The 21,335-nt window shown below is 29.3% G+C and overlaps 3 protein-coding genes and 2 long non-coding RNA genes across 7 annotated transcripts in view; all 5 read right to left on the reverse strand.

Annotated features, from left to right (window-relative positions):
• The window catches only part of LOC149886010 (uncharacterized), a 169,967-nt gene that overhangs the window by 28,826 nt on the left and 119,806 nt on the right, over positions 1 to 21,335 (reverse strand). The window lies entirely within an intron of this gene.
• On the reverse strand, positions 4,906 to 7,268 carry LOC149886012 (uncharacterized). The gene is made up of 2 exons (XM_090093216.1): positions 6,696 to 7,268; positions 4,906 to 6,506 (listed from the first exon to the last, which is right to left on the reverse strand). Exon 2 carries the CDS (start codon positions 6,043 to 6,045, stop codon positions 4,906 to 4,908), a length of 1,140 nt encoding a protein of 379 aa, XP_089949342.1. The 5' UTR covers positions 6,046 to 6,506; positions 6,696 to 7,268.
• LOC145183976 (flotillin-2-like) lies at positions 9,594 to 17,906 on the reverse strand. 2 transcript variants are annotated; one of them, XM_090092982.1, is made up of 10 exons: positions 17,796 to 17,906; positions 17,455 to 17,536; positions 12,752 to 12,996; positions 11,305 to 11,507; positions 10,890 to 11,042; positions 10,637 to 10,818; positions 10,498 to 10,543; positions 10,251 to 10,388; positions 9,993 to 10,148; positions 9,594 to 9,923 (listed from the first exon to the last, which is right to left on the reverse strand). In XM_090092982.1, exons 1-10 carry the CDS (start codon positions 17,842 to 17,844, stop codon positions 9,885 to 9,887), a joined length of 1,293 nt encoding a protein of 430 aa, XP_089949108.1. In that variant the 5' UTR covers positions 17,845 to 17,906; the 3' UTR covers positions 9,594 to 9,884. The 2 variants fall into 2 exon arrangements, with proteins under 2 accessions (XP_089949108.1, XP_089949109.1); XM_090092983.1 differs by lacking the exons at positions 17,455 to 17,536; positions 17,796 to 17,906 and adding an exon at positions 13,652 to 14,756 and having other exon boundaries at positions 12,752 to 13,169.
• LOC149886013 (uncharacterized) lies at positions 13,918 to 16,843 on the reverse strand. 2 transcript variants are annotated; one of them, XR_016454100.1, is made up of 3 exons: positions 16,751 to 16,843; positions 16,385 to 16,513; positions 13,918 to 14,034 (listed from the first exon to the last, which is right to left on the reverse strand). It is a non-coding gene; the product is annotated as an uncharacterized LOC149886013 (long non-coding RNA). The 2 variants fall into 2 exon arrangements; XR_016454099.1 differs by having other exon boundaries at positions 16,621 to 16,803.
• Positions 18,099 to 18,807, reverse strand: LOC145184777 (TM2 domain-containing protein 1-like). Its single transcript, XM_080060540.2, has one exon. It carries the CDS (start codon positions 18,732 to 18,734, stop codon positions 18,216 to 18,218), a length of 519 nt encoding a protein of 172 aa, XP_079916666.2. The 5' UTR covers positions 18,735 to 18,807; the 3' UTR covers positions 18,099 to 18,215.

Genomic DNA, 21,335 nt, shown 5'->3' on the forward strand with positions numbered 1-21,335 from the left:
AGGTTGATTGCGTTGTTGGGGAGTATGATATTTAGCAAGTAGTTGCTTGATCAAATTTAGTTGAAATTGTCCTACGGAATGCTTTTTTTGAGTCAGCTGATCATAGAGTATAGATGATATCAAAACTGTCATGTCAAATAAATGGAAAAAAGTTTTCTTATACCATTTTATAGTTTTCCTCGCGGTATCATATCACTTTCATCCACAGCTCCCATACTTTTTATTGTTGTCTAAAATAGAGATTGGCTTGAGAACGTTTTCACCAGAATTTCTATCAATTTTATCAGAAGGGACCAATTGGTTGGTATGCATAGTAGACAAAAGTCTAACATCTCGCTTGTCATGCTATTTAATAGCTAATATATTTTTACTTGTTTTACTTTCAAAATCACCTGTCTTCAATTTCTTGTTCAAAATGGGCATATCCTTACAATTGGCTCTAACAGTGCCACGTGCATTGGTTTTGTTTTCAAATAAATGAGAAAATAGTGCGGGGCTTGTATACCAATTATCGACATACACTGTATGGCCTTTATTTAAATAGTCTTTCACAAATGTTAGCACTATATTCCCAGATTTTCCAAGGTTCTCTATATCAAAATTTGCAATTTCTGTTGTTCCTTCGGTGTATATTATGAAATCTAACACGTAACCCGTCTTACAATCGCACATTATAAACAGCTTTATACCAAAACGGTGCCGTTTTGATGGAATGTACTATTTGAAAAATAAACGTCCTTTGAACCAAGCCTGTGGAGTCGGTAAGCTGCTGTTCCGACTCCGACTCCTTGATTTTATCATGGACCGACTCCGACACCTTCATAAGTAACCAATTTTTAACAACAAATATACTGTAGTAAAATGTTAACATTGGCTATTTCATCACTATGATACAAAAATCCAACAACTTAGTGTTTTAAACAATATTTATTAGAAAAAAATTTCTGAACAAACAACTTTTCTAAACTCTTGTTATGCAAGAAACTCTTATGCAGTCGCTAATAAAATTAAGAATTTGTCAAAATCATGTTTGAAATATTGTCAGTTGGACAGAAAGAACTTGTTTTTTTTAAGTTCATATTCTTTAAGAATCTTTTCTACTAAGACCTGGAGAAATTCGCTGGTGTGATTAGCTTTGGTGTCTTTTACTGCCATTGTCTTGGTAACTGCTTCATTTTTTTCAAAAAAGAATTAAACATTGATTGTAAAATGGTTCACTCTGTTAAAAAACACAAAGCGTCCCTTGAGAGATTCATTAAGTTCTTCTTTTTGTTTAACAGCTTCTTCAATCACTAATTTTCTAATACTCTCTCTCTCTCTCTCCAGAGAAACAAAGTTAATTGAATACTTACAGTCTTTCTGTTTGTGGAGCAACTCTTTGGTGCTTGGTGGTGGCACGCCTAGCTTTCTACTAAGAATATGTAGCACAGTGCCAGATAACTTAAGTCTGGAGTTGGGGAATCATGAAGTTATATAGATTAAGGGAAGGTAGAGGAGAGCGCAAGGGAGGTGATTTATGATTTTCAGTGATAAGCAGCAAAATACCCTATTGCTTATCACTGTTTTTAAGACCTAAAAATAACATGTCAAACTCCTTGTCCTCCAGTTGTTGCAAACTACAATTCCCATTGTCTCTGGATATCTTAGAACTTTCAGAGCATCCTTTATGCCAAAAAAAAATCTTCAAGACAAGAAAAAGAAAACTTGATGTCGAAAATTATAAAAGAAAAAATGATAATATTTTAAACAGCTATAACAGTGACAGTGATATATAAGAATCTACTCAAGGATATTGTAAAGAAGTAATTTCTTACTTTAACAACTGAGGAAACAGAGCCTCAGTAAAAAGAAAACATTTTTTATCATTGATTTTTCTTTTTTCGTTGCATTAATTTTTTTCTTTCATTGATTTTGCATAAAGTTGTAATAAAATTTATAAAAAGTTAAATGGTTTTTAATATAGACATTGTTTGAATGACTTAAAAAGAATTTTTACACATTCACGGTATAAATTTGGATTCGGATCAAGTATACAAAAATAGGATCAAGGGTGCATATATGTAGGATCAAGGGAGCATACCAGTATGCACCCTTGACCCAATTGAGTGTTATTAATTTTTATTATTTTTAATTTATTTTAAATATTTTGGTCAGTAAATGATCATTAAATTATAATAAAGTATAAAGTTTGCTATCATTTACTGTTAATTTAGAGGTTAAAGTGAAAACAGATATTCAGTAAATTGGCCGGATAGATTTTTAGGATCATGGGTGCATACTCTCCCCTACTTTATTTTTATTAAATATAAACGATTATATTTACCTATTTAAAGTGTAAGTTCTTGTTGAACTTAAGGTTCCAAAATTGGAAAGGAAAAAGGAAAAAATTGGACAAGTTACTAGATCTTTCTTCATACTTTTTTTGAATGATGGATTCCTTTTAGGCCTTCTAAAATTTTAGCTTTCGTATAAAAACACTTATAGAGTTTAGCTATGTTCTTAGGTTCGAATTTAAATGTTCCAAACCTATTAAACTTTGTACACTTTTTTTTTTTTTACAAAATTCGAAATTTGCACAGTAGAAATAGGAAAAACGTAGTAAAATACCCCCAAAAAGTCCCTTGACTTTTTAAGGGGTATTTGTCACTCGCCTATAATACAAAAAGGCTAAAGGTTGACCCTGGTGTATATTTTTCCTGATAATTTTATTTTTTCACTTTTCATTACCCCAAGCACAGGCTACATCTTAACATTTGACTCTAACAAATCAGGAGATAATAACTTACTTGAGATTAGGAAATAAAAACTTATAGATAAACATAAAGTAGTAAAATATTTTCTTTCTAAAACAAAATACAGTTAAAAATTGTCTTTTAAATTGCTTTAAAATTAGGTTTACTGGCCCTGCCATCAGTCTGATCCACCATGTGCTTTACATAACCTTGGATATATCAGCCTTTGTCAACTTCCAAAAGTTTTCCAAAGTATTTTCTAAAAATTAACAATGGAGAAGCTGGATGAAAGAATGAAATTTAGCAAAACCCTGTTGTGAGATTTAACACAATCATTTAAAGTGATCAATTATTGAAAAAGAAAAAAAAAAAAAAAGATTAATTAGTATTTAACATTATCATTTCTTACCTTTGCGATTAAACAATCTGCTTAACACTCTGATCTCATTCCCATATATTGCATTTTGATGAAAGCTTGATATTTATTTTTCATTGTCCAATGAGAAACAAGTATTAAAAAATTGTCAATATTAATCCAGCACCTTGTATTTTATACATATTATAATGTAGTTATCATATAATGAAAAAAAAAAATTTAATGGAATTCAAGGAAAAAATTTAAAAAATTTCTCTTATATTTGCATAGGTTTTATTTAGACACACCACCAATTAAAACTTCAAGGTTGACTAAAGATAAATAATTGATGAAAAACATTTGGATTTTGCAACTTTTTCTTTTAATTTCAAAACTTGTCTTGTTTTTTATCATTATCACATTTGCTGAAAAATGAAAATTTCACAAAACTTGTAGTAGTTATTGAAAAATTAACAACTTAGATGTATGTATGAATGCATGAATGTATGTATGTATTTATCTATGCATGCATGCATGTATGCATGCATGTATGAATGTATGTATGTATGTATGTATGTATGTATGTATGTATGTATGTATGTATGTATGTATGTATGTATGTATGTATGTATGTATGTATGTATGTATGTATGTATGTATGTATGTATGTATGTATGTATGTATTCTTGTATGCATGTATGCATGTATGTACTTCCAACATATACCAAGTATATTACACAGAAAATGAATCATAAAAATTAGAAAAGATTAAGTGAAACATTAAATTCATTTTCAAGTAAAAACCAAAAACAAAAAGATAAACATTGCAACAAAACAACTGGTTTAACATATTTTCATGTAAAACTTTCAAACTAGAAAATGATTTTTGTTTTGCTTGAAACAGCTGCAAAATATTTAAAAAACAAAAATTACATGCCAAATAAAATGTAAATTTGATCACATGGTTTCACCCAACAAAAAAACCTTAATTACTCTTATCGACTTTAATTGCTCAAAGTGCCGCTAACGATGCCACTATGAATCCAAATCTCAAAAATGTGGCCAAAAGTTGTTTTTTAAAAGTATTCCAATATATAAATATTTTTTATAATTTAGAAAGAATATTTACCCAATAGCTGAAAAAAATATTTTGCAGAATCTTTAATACGTCCTTTATATGTTTTGGGAGTGATTTATTGCGCTTAAAAAATAAAATAAAAATTTCCAAAATAATTCACGAATTTTTGTATTTTTTTAAATAAGACAATTTTTATATTATTATACAACATTTGTAAACTTTTTTAAAATTTCATTTTCATATATTATTGTTAATATGGTTTTAATCAAAAAAGAAGTAATAACTCGATTTTTTAGCTTTAGATTTTGGGTTTTTGAAGAAAGGAGAAAAATTTTTAAAATATGTATTTCCCCGGTTACAAAAAGTGATAAAGCTTAAATTGTCCACTTTTCACTCCTCCTAAATTTCTATCAAATTATTATGAACGTATTGGGTATAAAACAAATAATTTTTTAGCTGCTCGAATTTGCTCCATTTTGGTTTTATGTCAATTGTTTCAAAAAAAGACATTAGAAAAAGCCCGGGGGAGGGGGAGGGGTGAGAACAACAAATGCAAGACTTCATTTCAGCATAACTTGAGGTCTTTTAAAGTTTATATATATACCTTAAAAGATCTCAAATATATATACACACATACACACATGTATAAACCAATATTTGCAACATTTAGTAATATAGTAAAAATTATTTTTAAAAAATATTTATTGTTCATCAAGCAAAAGGTTTAAAACTTCAGAATCTTAGTTAACAGCACTAATAGATTTAGTTTTTTTGAAGATGAATGATGATACTATTGGATCATTACGTAACAGCAGATAGTGATATTGGTTTTCCATTGCATTTTTTCTAGAAATTTTACATGTATGGTTTAGTCTTGCATTTGGAATGTATTTGTTTTGTGCTTCCTGTGCCTCTTCTGAGTAAATACCTATTGGGAGTTCAAAGCAATCAGAAATTTGATAACCATGCTCTAATAGCTTGTGTACTGTAGGTGGCATTATGTACCAGTTATATTTTTTAATTATTATTTCAGAAGTAGCTAAACAATATTTTTTGAAGGCCCCCAAATCAAGGTGGTATGCACTGCACACAGCCTTCATTATATTTCTCAATCTAACAATTATTTTAACATCAACTCCTGTAATGTCTGCAAAAGTATCTGCATTGTCAAATGCTCTTCTGGCTGTGTTACCTGTGTTTGAGGAACCATAGCCATGCTTTGGCATATCGACAACAAGGCTGAGCTCGCTTCTAAACCTATTCTGAATTTCATTTTTTTGCTCAATAACAGAAAGCTTATGTTCTTTTGATCTAGCCTGATACTTTTTAATTTTCATTTTATATCCTAAGTGTAGCACATACTCAAAAAGTCTAATCCAACAATGTAAAGTAGATAGTCCCATAGTAAGAGATTTTTTATTTGGAGTAAACATTCTGATTTTTACTAGATTGTTCATCTCACTCAGTTTTGCAAAACAAATATTGCACGATTGTGATGAATTCGAAAACATGATAGCATTTACTGACTTGCCATCCAACATAGTCAAGTCAACAACAATTTTAATTTTTATGGAACAGTGCTTTTTACTACTGAGAAGATCTAGATCTAAAATATAGTCTTGCAGATTTTCGATTTGTTTTCTAAGATTTATTTCTTCTGCTGCAATGAGTTCATTTGTTTCCTTTAGGTATTGTAGTTCAAGAGGTCTACAAAAATGAGGGCTGGATGGTTTAGGATTATTCCAGATGTTTGAACCCCCAATTTTTAATTTCAAAGGAACTATTGCAGTTTGAAGTACTGTACTGTTCATTCTGCACTCCAGTAGTAAGATCAGTATCATCAAACCTTTGATTATAAATACTTTGTGAAGATGCACCATCCATGCCACATTTCAAATTGAATACTCCATGTGTAACTGTTTCATCTAAATTTTGAAGCTGCTCAGAATTTAGTTTCAAAATTCGAAGCAAGGTATGGTTAACCATGTTCTGCAAACTACACTTCGCAGACGTTTCTGTAATATGCAAACCCTCTGGATAACAATCTGCTTTTGATTTTAGGATTGCTTTTAATGGGGGATAAATGTCAGCATTTTGCATCAGAGATGAGTTTCGAATAATCTGGTATTGTAAATCACTCAAATCACATTGAATTTTAAGTGATAAAGCTTGATCAGCAGACATCATAATTGGCTGATAATTATCAGATTGGTAAGTTTGGCCTGGTAGATCTTTAGAAAACATTTTAACATTTTTTCCCAAATCAGATTTTCCAGGACTTGATTTTGCATGTACAACAGCAGCTTCTGCTAATTCTTCAGTTGTATGAGTTTTAGCCAAACTAAAATAAAAATAAACAACATCATTATTTGATAAACTATTTCCATTATGATAATTTCAAAAATTGATACTATGGAAAACTGCCTTAACCACACAAGTGTGGAACTGTGGGTGTATATTTTTATTAAAAATTATGTATTTAATCAGTGACTTTTAAAAACAAAAATAGCAATTCTAAACTAGAAACTACCTTGAAACTTTCCTCCTTTTTGTTCTTAATGAACACTCTATCCATTCTTTTTCTGGTCGTCCAGTTTTTAAAGCTGAATCAAGTTTAGTATTTTGATTCTGAAACAACTCACCCTCTAACCATGCCACTTCTTGTTTAACTAATCTTTTAAAATTACGATTATGCTTTGCATATTTAACCCGAAATTTATAAATAAAAAGTCTAATTTTTTCTGAGAGTTCTGCATCAGACAGTTCTTCATTGGTTAGCAATTTATTTTTTGCTTCAGTTTCTAAAACGGCTTGCAAATTCGCATGATTAAACACCAACTTCTTGAATTACGCTTATAAGTTCTAATTTTTTCATATTTAATCAACAACAAAGAAAAAACACCTGTATAATCTTCTAGATGCACTCTTTGCAATTAATATTTTATGAAAACAAAGCTATAAATTTTCTTTACAGAAAACGACTCTATATTGAGTTTAAATACAGTTTACATCTGTTTAAAGTAAAAAGATTGCACAAAGTTCACTTTCTGTTAAAAAAAAAATCGGAAAAAAGTTTTGGCCACTTTTTCGCAATTTGGACTCATTGTGCGATGATTGCTTCTTTTAGTCGTGTTAAGGACGACGCCGGAAATTTATAAAAAACGTCGGATTTTCTAATCGTACCATAAATCATTAATTGTACAAGTGGATAATAACAATTATCGAAGTATACTAGACTGAACATTACTGTAAAAGATGTGCATAGTGTTCATTTTGTTTATTTTTAAAGATATTCTCCTTTTTCAGAAAAGACATAATCCGTCATAACCGATAACGTCGTAAAAAAATAATATTTCAATTTTTAACAGCTTTTGCCTGGTAACGTTCATTTTAATGAATCGTTTGCCAAAAAAATTTATGCTCAAAAGAAATGTGTAGTGGTGCAACCGAACACTCATAAAAGCGAGACATGCCTTAAATCACCTAAGCAATCATAAAACCAAACTTGAAAAATAAAAAACAAACCGCCATTATCATTTTGCGGATGCGTAACAAAACTTTACTATTACTATATAACTTATTACAACCTTTGCAAATATGAAAATGAGTTTTTAACAAGCAGAAGTAGTTACTTGGGTATATTGACGTGATTAATTAAAAGATTACATTGTGAACGTATATTTGTAATAAATTTATTACAGAAAGCTGAATACCAACATTGTGAAATCGTGTGTCTTTTAAAACATCCTATAACTGGTATGTAATGATACAACATGTCGTATTTTGATGCCATTAGAAATGTTTATTAGCTTTTTGAAATGTCGAACATCCTAGCATTATAAAAGGTTGTTTAAGGCACGTTTGATGTGATACAGTATAAAAGTAAATTCCATTTATTAATGAACAGTTGCAGTTATACAAAGAAGTGTTTCGTGTAAAAGGAGTAAAAGAGAGTTCATGAGAAGTATTTGCAATAATATGAAGTATAAAAAAAAAAAACTTGTTTTAAAACGTTCAAAAATGAATCGTTATGAGCTGAATTTTAGAAGAAGAAGAAGAAGAAGAAGAAGAAGAAGAAGAAGAAGAAGAAGAAGAAGAAGATAGTATAGTATCATCCCCAAAAAGCGTCAAAATAAGATTCTGTATTTTCTAAACAATTTCCATGTATTTTAATTCAAATGGAATCTGTTAAAATGGAGAAATCAAGAGATATTGTCTTGATTACTTAAGTGGTACATATGACCAACCGTTCTTTACCTACAACTTAGGATTTGGACGAATTTATTTTTCTGATGAAAAATTCATAGCTAGACCGTTTTTTTTTTTTTTTTTTTACTGTTATTAACTTTTTATTTAATCGTATGTCATACAAATATCATTACACGGAATTTGTTTCAGTAAAAGGTTTTTCCCTTAAGAAAAATCCATTACCGCTATTGGTTGCGAAGTGCATTTTCCGATAAACGCCCTGAATTCAACGCCTCGACTATTTTTCAAGTTCGACTTTCTCAAGCACGAACTTGAAATTTTCAAGTCCCGTTTACGCATTCGCTCAAGTCAAAATTTCAAATCTGACTTGATAAAGTCGAACTTGAGATTTCAAGTAGAACTTGACTCAAGTTCGGTTCTTGCATTTCACCCTAAGATTTCCAAATAGGACTGATTGATAAGCATCTGCGTCTCGTTATTTTTTTATTCGAGACGAGACGAGACAATGATATCCGGAATGCAATTTTTAAATTTCGAAAGAAAATTTATTGTCCCGGTTTTTAACTTTATTCCGGGACAGTTTATTCGTCGATTTTTTCCGGTACATTTCTCGTCTCGTTATGCTTGTTCCGGTTCATTTCGAGAAAACGATTCCGAGACCCAACTATTTCTATGACGCAACATTATTTAAATAAAATTTTTCGGACCGCACTATTTAATTAACCAACCGCGATTGATATTACTGGAAAAGCGAATTAAAACTATTAATTAGAAATTATTTTTCGGATTAACAATACGGACATTAAAGAGAATCTGCAAAATAAAAATTCGCTAATAGTTTGTAAATTAATTTTCGGATTATGATTTGTAAAATATCTAACGATCGGACTGTTATAATCTGCAAAATAAGTCGAATTGACTTATTTTGCAGATTATAACGGATTTAACGAACTAAACCGCAAGTAACTTCCTCTCAAGTAAAAAAATTCAAAGAAAAATCTGAAATCTTTTTTAAATGACCTATTAACGTACTAACAATTGGAGCTAACTTCTTGTTCTAGATATGAAATTAAATTCTATATTAATGAAATTAAAATTCATTCTGTTTAAGTGTTTTTTGATGTCTTGAAATTCTACTTAAACATTCTTAATATAGATCTGATGACTGGAAATTCTGTTAACTCGGTTTTGCTTTGATTTAACATAGAAATACAAGTGATTTATTCGAAAACAAATCAAAGATAAGTATCTTCACAAATTTACGATGCAATGAGTACAGTTCACACATTATATACAAATATCTGACACAAAACCAATTTAAATATTCAAGTTTCTGTTCGAACAATATTGTTATTGACGAAGGTATAGAGGAAGCTTTTGGTCAATAGCCATTTCCAGATTTAGATTGTCAAAAAGAAATGAGAGCAACATGAAGAATTTTTAAAAAGTGCATTATTTTAAAAACAGTATTGTTAAAGGAAAAATGGGCTGGAAATACTCTTGCCAACGGCTAACAAACGATTTGTGCACCAGGGATCTTACTGAACGCCTAAAATACAATAAAATTTTAAACTTTTAAACAAGATCAATTATTAACGTTATTCAAACTTCTTCTTACTTTAGATAAATCAACGCCTGTGAGAGCTTGTATAGTAGGTGGTAACTGCCCGATAAGCTTGGTAAGCTCACTTCCAACTTTGTTGCCTCCATCATCATCATTTATGATCACAATTTCCTCTGTTTTTCCAAGCGGTGCTGCAATTTCAGCTGCAATCTTAAATTAAATATAACTATTATGACCTTACTAACCTTGGAAAAAAAAAACATTTAAAAAATCTTACATTTAAAAGCAAACTGTAACACCTAAAATTCAAACCTTTGGCATTGCTTCTAAAATTAGTGACATTAGAGCTGCGTCACCATATTGCTTATATGCAGCGGCTTTCTGTCGCATGCGTTCCGCTTCAGCTTTACCTATTGCTTCAATTGCGGCTGCTTCTGCTGCACCAATCATCTAAGTTTTCATCGATTAAATACTTGCAAAATATTGTTTATAAAGAATTATTTATGTTTAAAGTTGAAGAATGTAAAATCAATAGTAAAATTTTAGACTTCAAACTTACTTTGATTCTCTCGGCGTCTGCTTGGGCAGCATATACTTTCTTGGTTCTTAGAGAAAATAAAAAGGCCACAAAATGGTTGAAAATGCAACATAATAGTTTTAAACGTAAATTAATTAGAATTCATACAAACTATGCTTACTTTTCAGCCTCTGCACGTGCTTGCACTCTATAACTTTCGGCTTCAGCTGGGGATTTTACTGTTGACTGTAACTCAGTCTCTTTCCGCTCAATTTCTTTATCTTCAACTTCAATAAGTTTTCTACGCTCTATTACCTCAATTTGTATTTCCTCATTACGTATCCTTTGCCTCTCTTTAGCAGCCTATAGTTCAATAAACATTTATTATCTTAATTAAAATTTACCAATAAATACAATAAATGTTTGGTATATACCTGTAGCTGATAAGCAAGTTCAGCTTCAGCATTTTTAGCATTAACTTCTTGATCAAAAGAAGCTTTTTGCATTTGGTATTCTCGAGCTGAGTCTGCGATAGATGTATCTGCTTTATAGCGCGCATTTTGACGTAGACGATCACTTTCTGCTTCCTACAAACAAAAATGAGAGCAATTAATTAAAATCTGATTTAGGATTTTACAAGTTAAGAATTCTCCTTCAAAATTCTTGAGAAAAACCTTCTTGATGAAACGAAAAAAAGATATCAATTTTGTTTAAAGATGTAGATTAAGTACAGATTTAAACAAAATCAAAGATACCATTAAAAATTTAAAAATCGAATTAATCATTAACTGATATAAAAACTAAATAACAAAATAAGAATAAGAGTGACAAACTTAATTTTGTAAATACCTTAATGCCAGCATTTTTGTTTGCTTCTGCTACACCAATATCGGCCTCTTTCTTTACATTAGCTGTCTGAGATTTACCCAAAGAGTTTAAATAATTTACATCATCAACAATATCTTTAATCGTGAAACTTAGAATTTCAATACCCATACGTCCCACATCAGGAGCGGCTACCTCACGTACTAATGTAGCGAATGTATCTCGATCTAAGCAAATATTTTACTTTAATAGAAGAAATAATAAAATTCATAAAGGGAAAACTACTAGTTGAAAGACAAGTAGGTAAGCATGAAACATCAAACATTCTCTTGTAAACATTTTTCTTTTTATTTGATTGTTTTTTTTTTATTTGTTTTATTATAGCAATTGGTTTTTCACTGTCATCTTCCAATATTCAAGAAAAATGGGGAAAAAAAAAAAAAAATCGTCAAAAAGTTTTACGTAATAAAGATCTTTTATATTTTCACTTTAATGAAGAATTTTATTTCCCCTATAAATTAATTTTACTTCTTCTTTATATTTCATTTAACAACTTATATCAATTATATAATTTATTATAAATTCATATTCCTGATTTCAGGAAATAACATACCATAATAAACAATACAATTACAACGAAGATTACATGGACATCACAAATACAGAATTAAAACATCGACTCTTTTTTGTTTTTTTGTATATCCTGTATTATATTCAGAACTCAATTGGAATTGTTGGAATTATGAAATTCCTCAGAGCATCATTCACAATCCATGTCAAAAACATCTAACAGACCACTTTGGCATAAATAATTTTAACATCTGTAGAAGGCTCTACTGTTGTAACTTCAAAACCAACACTTCAATTTTTGTTTTATATAAATCAAGATCTCTTACAAATAAGATATTCTTGGAAAATCTTATTAGATAATGTTAATGTCATCATGAAATATAGGTATAATTCCTAAAGAGATGTTTTGAAGAGTTTAAGGTATTTAAGTCATGCTAAAGTAACATGATATCCCCAAATTATTGGTCTTGCATCTAAATAAATATTGATCACAGCAAGCATAATTTATGTGGAGCCCATGCTTTCTCTTTGCTACTACTTTTACACCAAATTACAACTTATATGGCTTGTTCATGTTATGTTTACACAAAATATTTACCAAAACCAAATCTTATCATATAGAACAGAAGAGAGACTAAAATGGACATCTCAAGAATAAACATACAACTGACTTTAAGAATTAAGCACATCATAAAGCTGACTGCATAACACAAATGTGTGTTAACTACTTAGATTTCGTATTTCTTTACAGATATTATAAATTCCAAGTAAAGTAAGTTGTTACATTAAAACAAAACAAAATCAAGAAAAATACACATGCTAGTTGTTTGCACAATAAGTAAGATTTAAAAAGATAAAAAAAATTTATTCAAATACTATATAAACTTAAAAAAATAATAACCTTTGTAGATTTCTTCTACTGTAAGTGTACCAAGGATGGCTCGCAGGTGACCTTCAAGTGTTTGAAGAAGGATATCTTCAATTTCTTTTGGTCGTTTTCCTAAAAACTGCTCACAGGCTGTCTTTAACAACTCATCTTCCTTTATTATTTTCACTTGAGCAACACCTGTAACTGTAACTGCCACACCTTTTGCTGTTTCAACTTTATCACAACGAGGATTCAAAGTCATGACTTCAAGAGAGATGCTAAAAACATTTGAAATAATTCTAAACACCTTAATCTTAGCACATTTCAAAAACTTGAAAGATACAGTTTGAAATAATAAAAAGGACAACTTTGGATTTTTATAAATCTTATTATAAAATTTTAAATGCTTGTTATGAGCTTATTCATTACAGTAGAGAAGTTTTTAAGTTATCTGAAAGTTATGGGGTACCCATAACTTTCAGACAAATTAAAAGCTTCTATATTGCATAATTACAACTTAAAAGCTTCTAAACTGGGTTTTCCAGCTATTAGATATTAAACTTTACTGTAATAATCAGAATTGCAATTGTAGCATGTAGTCATATTTTTTCACAACAAACACATCAATAAATCACAATAATCTTCTCTCCAAACAAAAACCTATCTTTATAAATTTTCTTGTTCATTTATACCATATACTTTTCCAAAAATATCACTCAAAAATCGTCATAAAAAACTGCTAACACATATTTACACATTTTTGATTTTCACTGGTAAAAACTATTAAAATTATTAGCTCCATAATCACTTCCTTGCTGGGGGCAAAGAATGGTCACAGGGGGACTTGAACTTGGTTCCAGCCATAAGCACCCTGAACATGGAGTCTAGGGTGGTCTAAACCTGGCCTAAAACCTTGCCTGGAAAAAATTAGACCTGTTTGCAAAACTTGGTGAGGATTAGATCAAAACTGTGGATTTGTATTTATACAAATGTATGTGAGTGTGTTCTTTATAAAGAACACACTCACATACACAAATACTAACTTTGGACTTTATATATTATATTAATAATCATTTTGCAGACAACAAATTCAAAACTTCAAGTTTTTTTTAAAATATCATAAAAGTGCCTTACTTTATACAAACATTGGTAACTTTGCACAACAATTTTTCAAAGATGTTTTTCTCTCTAGCAATTAAAAATTTGAACTACAAATGCAAATTACTTTATTACCTGGCGGTAAGGTTTAGTATCAATACAAAACTCGTGGAAAATAGTTTTATAAATGCAATTTCTGGCAACAAGAGTTGTTTTATCTAAACATAGAAAAAGAAAAACGTGTACTTTTCTTGCAATTTTTATTTGTGCAGCAGATCAGGATTAACTCAAAAGTGAATAAACTGATTAAAGTGTTTATCATGGTATTGGTTTGAAGTATACTAAATGTCAAACCCATTGTCAATATAAAAAATTAAAGGTTAACAATCTTGTAAATAATGTTGCTTTTTAGTAGAAATTGGAGTAACTTTGCACAATGTCCAAAGTTACCACAAATGTTGCTGGTCATCCAACAGCAATACTTTCTAAACCTTCATGCTAATATTTTGTATAAGCAGAGTTATTTCATACTTTTTTATAGTCTTAATTAATTTCTTAGGTAACTCAGGATCAAATTAAATTAATAAATCTTTTTATGCATAAAAAGATTTACAAGCAATTGTTAATGAAGAATTTCTAAAAGGATATATTCAACATCTTACCAAAATCATACTAAATGTTCCAACTAATCTAACTAATGACTCTGGCTCAAAAAAATGCTTGGTAAAAAGAGGCAGTAGATACCTTACAAATATAAGAAAGAAATCAAAGACAAGTATTTCCATAATGATATCAGGTAATGCACCAGGTGAAATTTTACCATCTTTCATTCTCTGTAAGGCTACAAATTTGTGGTCAACTTGGTGTTAGGAAGTCATAAAATAGCCAGATACTTCAACACTAAAAATGGATGGCTTGATGGAATAGCTTTTGAAAAGTGGTTTTTTTCTATAGTTTTACCTTCTTTAAAAAAGAGGTTAGGAGTTAAAGTTCTGTTAGGTAATAACTTATCTTTTCACATCTCTCTTAACATTATTGAAGCCTGAGAAGAAAATGAAATAGTGCTCAAATTAAACTTCCAATTGGGCTTTTGAAATGTGTTTTGTTATTTCTAATTTAAAAAAGGAAGTCTGCAGTTCTTTTTGCTCAAATTTACCCACATATAAAAGAACTTTTTTGTGTTCTTTGTGTTTTTAATAAGGTTGTATTCAGTATTCTTTTATCAAAACATGTGATATTTTTTATTAAGCAATATGTTACTAAAATTGTTTTTTTATTTTTTATTTTTTAAAAAAAAATAGCCTTAGAATTACTAGTCCTTCAAAAAGTAATGTTGTGCAAAATTACCCAGACCAAAATTACTTGTTAATTTGTAAGAACAACTTTAACAATTAAAGTAGATTTTAAATATCCTAAATAAATGATATGCTAGTTTACATCAACATAATAGAAGTTTGACAGTGAAAATTTTTTTTCTTATAATGGTGAAAATTTTTTTTCTTATAATGGTGAAAATTTTTTTTCTTATAATGGTGAAAATTTTTTTTCTTATAATGGTGAAAATTTTTTTTTAATGTTTACTTCTTGCAAAATTCAATTTGATTCTGTTACTTAAAATAATGAGAAATACTAAAAATCAACAAGTTTTTGTACTTTCAACTTCAGATTATAACACTTTACATTGATTTTGAGACCTATATATTTTACACAATTCTTAATCAGCATAAAATTCTCTATCACAATCAATCATAAAAAAAGGAAGGGAGGGGGGGTGGTGGTGGTGGTGAAAAGAGGAGAAAGTAGGAAAGAAAGAAGGGAGAAAATACACATCATTTTATTAATGAGATTTATTTAGGATATTTTCTAGAAATGCCTAGTATGAATCAAAACTTTTAGAATAATATTTTTTTATAACCACTAAAAGCACTATCGATATTACTAGGTGAGTTTACAGAACAAGTGTTGATTTCTTTCTGTTAGGATATTGCTATTAGTATTGTAAGACAGCTAAAAGCCTAAACTGTTCCTATTCTTCTATGTTCGTATGAAGCTCATTACTTGTACATTAGAAGTTACACCACACTAAGATGTCATTAACAACCTTCATAAACATTACACTTGCATTCATGGATTTGTGCAACTCATGTTTATCCCATTTTTCAACATTTTTAATCAGAAATACTAATGAAAATCTAGTAATTTCAAAAAATCTGCATGCATTTTGTGAAAAAATTTATCAAGTTCTTTATCTTGAATCAGTATTATATCAACAATTATTGGTTTCCATAGATATTTATCTTTAAGAGTGTCAAATGCCTAGACCACCGCTGAAACCACTTGTTTTCAACTGTGCCAAAAAAAGCAAATGCAACTAAATCTTCTGACAGATACCATAAATTGCCGAGAAGTTTCTTTAGAGCTATTGCAGAGACTGCAACATTTTTCTTTTTGTTATTGTCAACATCCCTTACAAGTTGGAGATCATGTCTTGACAAAAAAGAAGCAGTGGAAGCTGTAAACAAATTTTCACATAACTTTGAATAGCAAAAATATTAATATCTCAAAAACCTCTTTCTTCTCTATTTGTTAGTTTGAATTGATTTCTAAGCATCCAGATTTTCATGACCTTTGCCATCCATCTAGCCCAGTGAAGCCCAGTAGGTGTTGTACAGTAAACTCCATGTATAGGGACACCTCCTAGAAAAATAATGTTCAGCTCTAAAGGTTCTTTAGAGCTGGACCAAGAAACAGTGTATGCATATTGGTAGAACAAAAGGTGAAAAAAAAAAAATCTTTTATTCTACCAATATGCATACACTGTTTCTTGGTCCAGTATTTGATGATGTTTTATCAAAACGTATGCATTTTATTTTGTCACAGATCCTCAATAAAACAAAGAATTGTGCACAGCCACAGTAATTGCTTCTCATACACCTGACATCAGCTAGGAAACATCAGAAGTTGGTAAACACCTCTGGATACTAAAACTAGCAAGCATTTAATAAAAAATAATCTTTTACAAATCTAACACAGATAAATATATTCCCTTAAAGATTAGCCAAATCTTAAAAAAAGAGTTGTTATGAAAGCAAACAGAAATGACTATTACAATAATATAAAAAAAAAATTGAAATGTAAATATTTGTATTTGTGATATTTATGGGAGTTGCTTATGTAATGGTTTTTTAAATAGATAATAGTTTGCTATCCTAATTATATGAAACAACACAGTAGAAAATAATAGTTTCTAACAATTCAAAACTTTACATTCAGCTACTAACCTCTAAATGATATTAACAGAAGTTTTAATTTTTTTTTTATTACTAAGAGCCAAATAGTAATGTGCCCCAAGGTGAATTAAAAGTTGCAAAATAAGAAAAAGCCTTTTCATTATATTAACATAACTCTGTTATTTTTCCTAACCTTACTTATACCTATACCTACTTATTTGAAAATTCCTAGATAGCTTCTCTTACTTGTTTAATTGTTTTAAATCCTTGTTGTAGATAATGTCAAATTAACCATACAAAAAAGTTAAAGCAAACGAAAACTCCATTATGAAATTTAGAATTTGTTGGTTTCAGTAACCCTAAAAAAGTAACTTTGTTTTCCAAAAATATATTATAACAAAAACATACGATTGTACATCTGTAACACATGACCAGGCCCATGCCCAACCACCAACAATAGTTCTTTTATTCCGCTGTCCAAAGCACCCACCTGTATAATAACATTATATTTAAATTGATATTTATAAAACATACTAAATAAAATTGATAAAAGATTGCAGTGAATTTAATTTCTTGATAACTTTAGTGCTTTAAAATCCAGTAATCTAAATTGTAAATCCTAGTACAAACACAAATACTCCAGTGACTTTTAATTTTTTATTTGAGTAACTTGTTCAGTAAAAAAAAAAAAAAGCACAATGTAGCATAAATGTAAAGTAAAATCTTAGATATTTTAGAGTGATTTTTACCTGAAACTACTAATGCTTCATTGGGACCAACTGTAAAAATATTTCCCATCTTCACTTGAGATTTAGTTATTAATTTATTTGTTATAAAACCACCTAAAAATAAACTAATATAAATTTTGAGTAAAAATAGTTATTATTTTACAAAAACAACTTGTGTCAGCTAACTTAGTTTTAAATATCATTTAAAGCTAACATAGATACAAAAAAAAAATGTTGCAAAAAATTTAAATCATTTTGAAACATATCATTAGGCTGTTGCCAGCAATTAAAAAAATTGTTATGAACAATTAATTGTTAATGATTAAACATAAACAAATAATTATAATATATTTTAAAGGTACACACAAAAACAAAAATTTCCATTTGAAAATATTTTAACTACTGCTTAGCAAGCCTAAATCTTTTTGCAACATAAAGTTTTCATTTATACCAAATGGTTTCATTGTATTTAGGGACAGGAGTTAATCTATGACCAAAAAAATCCATATAAAAATCTGATCCATCAGCTGGCTTGAGAAGCTGTGTAGCCAACAAAATAACATCAATAAATTGAAAAATCATGAAAAAGCCAAGTGTGCAAAACTTAAAAAGTCCAATAGCTGGATATCCTAAATAAATTCGATCTATTCCAAATACTCCAAGAAATATTGATAGCAGCATAGCAGTTTTAAATGACTTTCCTTTAACATATCGACATTCTATTTCTTTAAAAAATCCAGTTGTGTTATAAATTGGAAATGATATTCCATCACACATAATACCAGGAGCAATGTGACATCTGACTTTTAAAGTTTTGTTAGGTTGACATTCTTTTTCTGCTTGAGTATCAATGTCAATTTCAGCAGGGTCACACAGGTATTGACCAGGAAGTAAGTTATCACAGTTCAGTGTTACAACAACACAAAATAAGCATAACAAAATATTGATAAATAACAGCATTACCCTACTTAGTACACCTAATCTAAAAACTAAATAATCATGTAAGGAATAAAAGCAGGTTTTAAATAATGTACACTTGTTCAACAAAAGTTAGCATAAAGTAATCTACATTTAAACAGTAAGCAAGAATGTGATGCCCGGGAGATTTTTTTTAAAACAACTGAACTTTCATATCTATGTGTGTGTGCGTGTATATATATATATATATATATATATATATATATATATATATATATATATATATATATATATATATATATATATATATATATATATATATATATATGTATATATATATATATATATATATATATATATATATATATATATATATATATATATATATATATATATATATATATATATATATATATATAAGACATACAAGTACACACATATATAGTCTTTACACTGTTTGGGATTTGTTTCGGAACGACTACATTTCCACTCAAGCTTTAGTAATACATAACAGTATTACTTACAAGTGTTCTATTTAATTGCGCATGCGTTTTCTTGGTCTTATCTCCTCCCTTCAATAAGAAGCGTAAAGTGATTAAAGGATTTTATTCAGGCCTGGATTAACCATTAGGCAAACAAGGCATTTGCCTAGGGCACCAAGCGTTTGGGGGCACCACAAGTCCTCAAGAAATACTTTTTTTAAACAAATTTAAGTCCAGAAACAACTGATAATAGAACAAGTGCTATGAAAATGAAGAAATACATTATAATAAAAATTCACATTCAAGTTTGGTAAAATCTTGAATACTTTTTTCTATTTAGCTTTTTTTTAAACTAATTATTTTTTTCGCGCTTTAATGAATTCACTTGAGACAGAAATGAGTAGACGAAGACATGTGTATAATGATGTAGAAGTTCGCTTTTCTTGTTTGGTCGATGGATCATTATCACAAACATATCAGTGTTGTGGAGAACTAATAAATGCTTATCTTAAAGATCTGAACAACAATTTATATACTGAACTATAACAGTTATTCGACACAAGTTTCAAACTGCATCAAAATTGGAAAACAACACGTTCAATCATGGAGAATTATACCAAGTAACAGTTAGAGATAATATTGAGTGTGCCTTTCCAAATGTTGAAATCGCCTTCCGCATATTTTTACCATTAATGGTTACTAACTGTTCAACTGAGCGTTCTTTTTCTCAGTTGAAACGTACAAAAAATCCAAATAGATCAACAATAAAAGAAGAAAGGCTCGATTCCTTATCTCTGCTTATGATTGAGGCAGATATGTTGCGCAAAATAAAACTTTGACGATATACTCAAAGACTTTGGTAGATGTAAATTTAGAAAAAAAAGCTTTAAAATGTAAATGACTATATCGTTTTGATTTTTTTGTCTAATAAAAAATGCAGTGTGTCTATTATAATTTCAAAATTTATTAACAATTAATTTTAATACAGAAATTCTTTATTGTAGGTTTTATATGAGTGATAGTAGTACAAACTACAAACATACTTGTTAACAATTGTTTTCTTTGCATAATATTGAACATACCAGTGGTCACAGTCAGCGAAAAATCAGGGGCCCCGGGCAGAAAGGGGCACCGATGTGGGTTTGTGCCTTGGGCACTAAAAAGGCCTAATCCGGCTCTGATTTTATTAAAGTTAAGTTTAAGAATCTGTATAACTAAATTGTGGGCACTTTAAGATAAAAAAATAGATTCCTACTTTAGATTTATTTTTTAACAAACTTTATTCTTTTTAAAACTGTACTAATTTCTTTTAAAAAGATGATTCTTTTATAGTGCTCGCACCGCCAAACAATTTCAGGACGACTTCAAGTGTTTGAAACTCCTCTCATTTCAATTTCATTATCATTGAATTGGACCAATCATTTCAAAAATAAAAAGCAACTTTAAGAACAGACTTCTAAAAAAAGTTTTGAGTAAAAAGTTGAAGCTTCACAAAAGTTGGGTAAATGAAGTTTATGAAAAAAAGCTGTGGGTTTCGTCTTTAAAGAAAAAAAGTTAACTTCGCACTCTTTACGCTAAGTCCAACCGAAGTTGTGAAAAACCTTAGGGATGAAAGTTCTCATAAAAAAAAAAAAACAACAAAAAAACGATGTTTTGACAAAAAGAAATTTTAATACCTTAACAACAAAAAGCGTTCAACTTTTGAACGTTCGAATGTTCTGCATTTGAAATTTCGAACTACTTAAATTGTTATACTTAATCGTGTTAATTGCAAGTATTAATAAAATAGGTGGGCACTATGCAAAGCTTAAAATTACTCCCAATTACCCCCTGCAATAACTTTGAATGGTCTTAATTTTTAAACGATAAATTTTTTTTTTTTAATGTAATTTGAAACCTGTTGATGAATTTTGATCTAGTTTAACATAAAACAAGCAAAAAATGGAAAAGGGTTTTTAGGAACCATAACCTAGGGGGAATTCGGAGGATCTTTTCGAACACCACAAAATAATGCCCGTGCCCTTGTATTTAGAATTGCAGAAATGTTTGGTGATAGATTTCTCAATTTTTCTTTTGAAGAATTTTAAGAAGTTTGTTTAATATTGAAATTTACGAGCAGGTTTGTCGTTTTTATTACTTTCACTTTACATCTTTATTGAAA

The sequence above is a fragment of the Hydra viridissima genome, unplaced genomic scaffold, assembly GCF_058129835.1.
Source record: "Hydra viridissima isolate aposymbiotic clone 2 unplaced genomic scaffold, HvirCarnegie_v1 scaffold_7, whole genome shotgun sequence".
Classification (NCBI taxonomy): Eukaryota; Metazoa; Cnidaria; class Hydrozoa; order Anthoathecata; family Hydridae; genus Hydra; species Hydra viridissima.

Coding starts and splice junctions, on each gene's coding strand:
- LOC149886012 (XM_090093216.1), bottom strand. CDS start 6,045: ATGGTGCATCTTCACAAAGTATTTATAATCAAAGGTTTGATGATACTG.
- LOC145183976 (XM_090092982.1), bottom strand. CDS start 17,844: ATGGGAAATATTTTTACAGTTGGTCCCAATGAAGCATTAGTAGTTTCA. Junction 10,149..10,250: donor TTTTAGAAGCAATGCCAAAG/GTTTGAATTTTA, acceptor ATTTAATTTAAG/ATTGCAGCTGAAATTGCAGC. Junction 9,924..9,992: donor CAGGCGTTGATTTATCTAAA/GTAAGAAGAAGT, acceptor ATTGTATTTTAG/GCGTTCAGTAAGATCCCTGG.
- LOC145184777 (XM_080060540.2), bottom strand. CDS start 18,734: ATGCTGTTATTTATCAATATTTTGTTATGCTTATTTTGTGTTGTTGTA.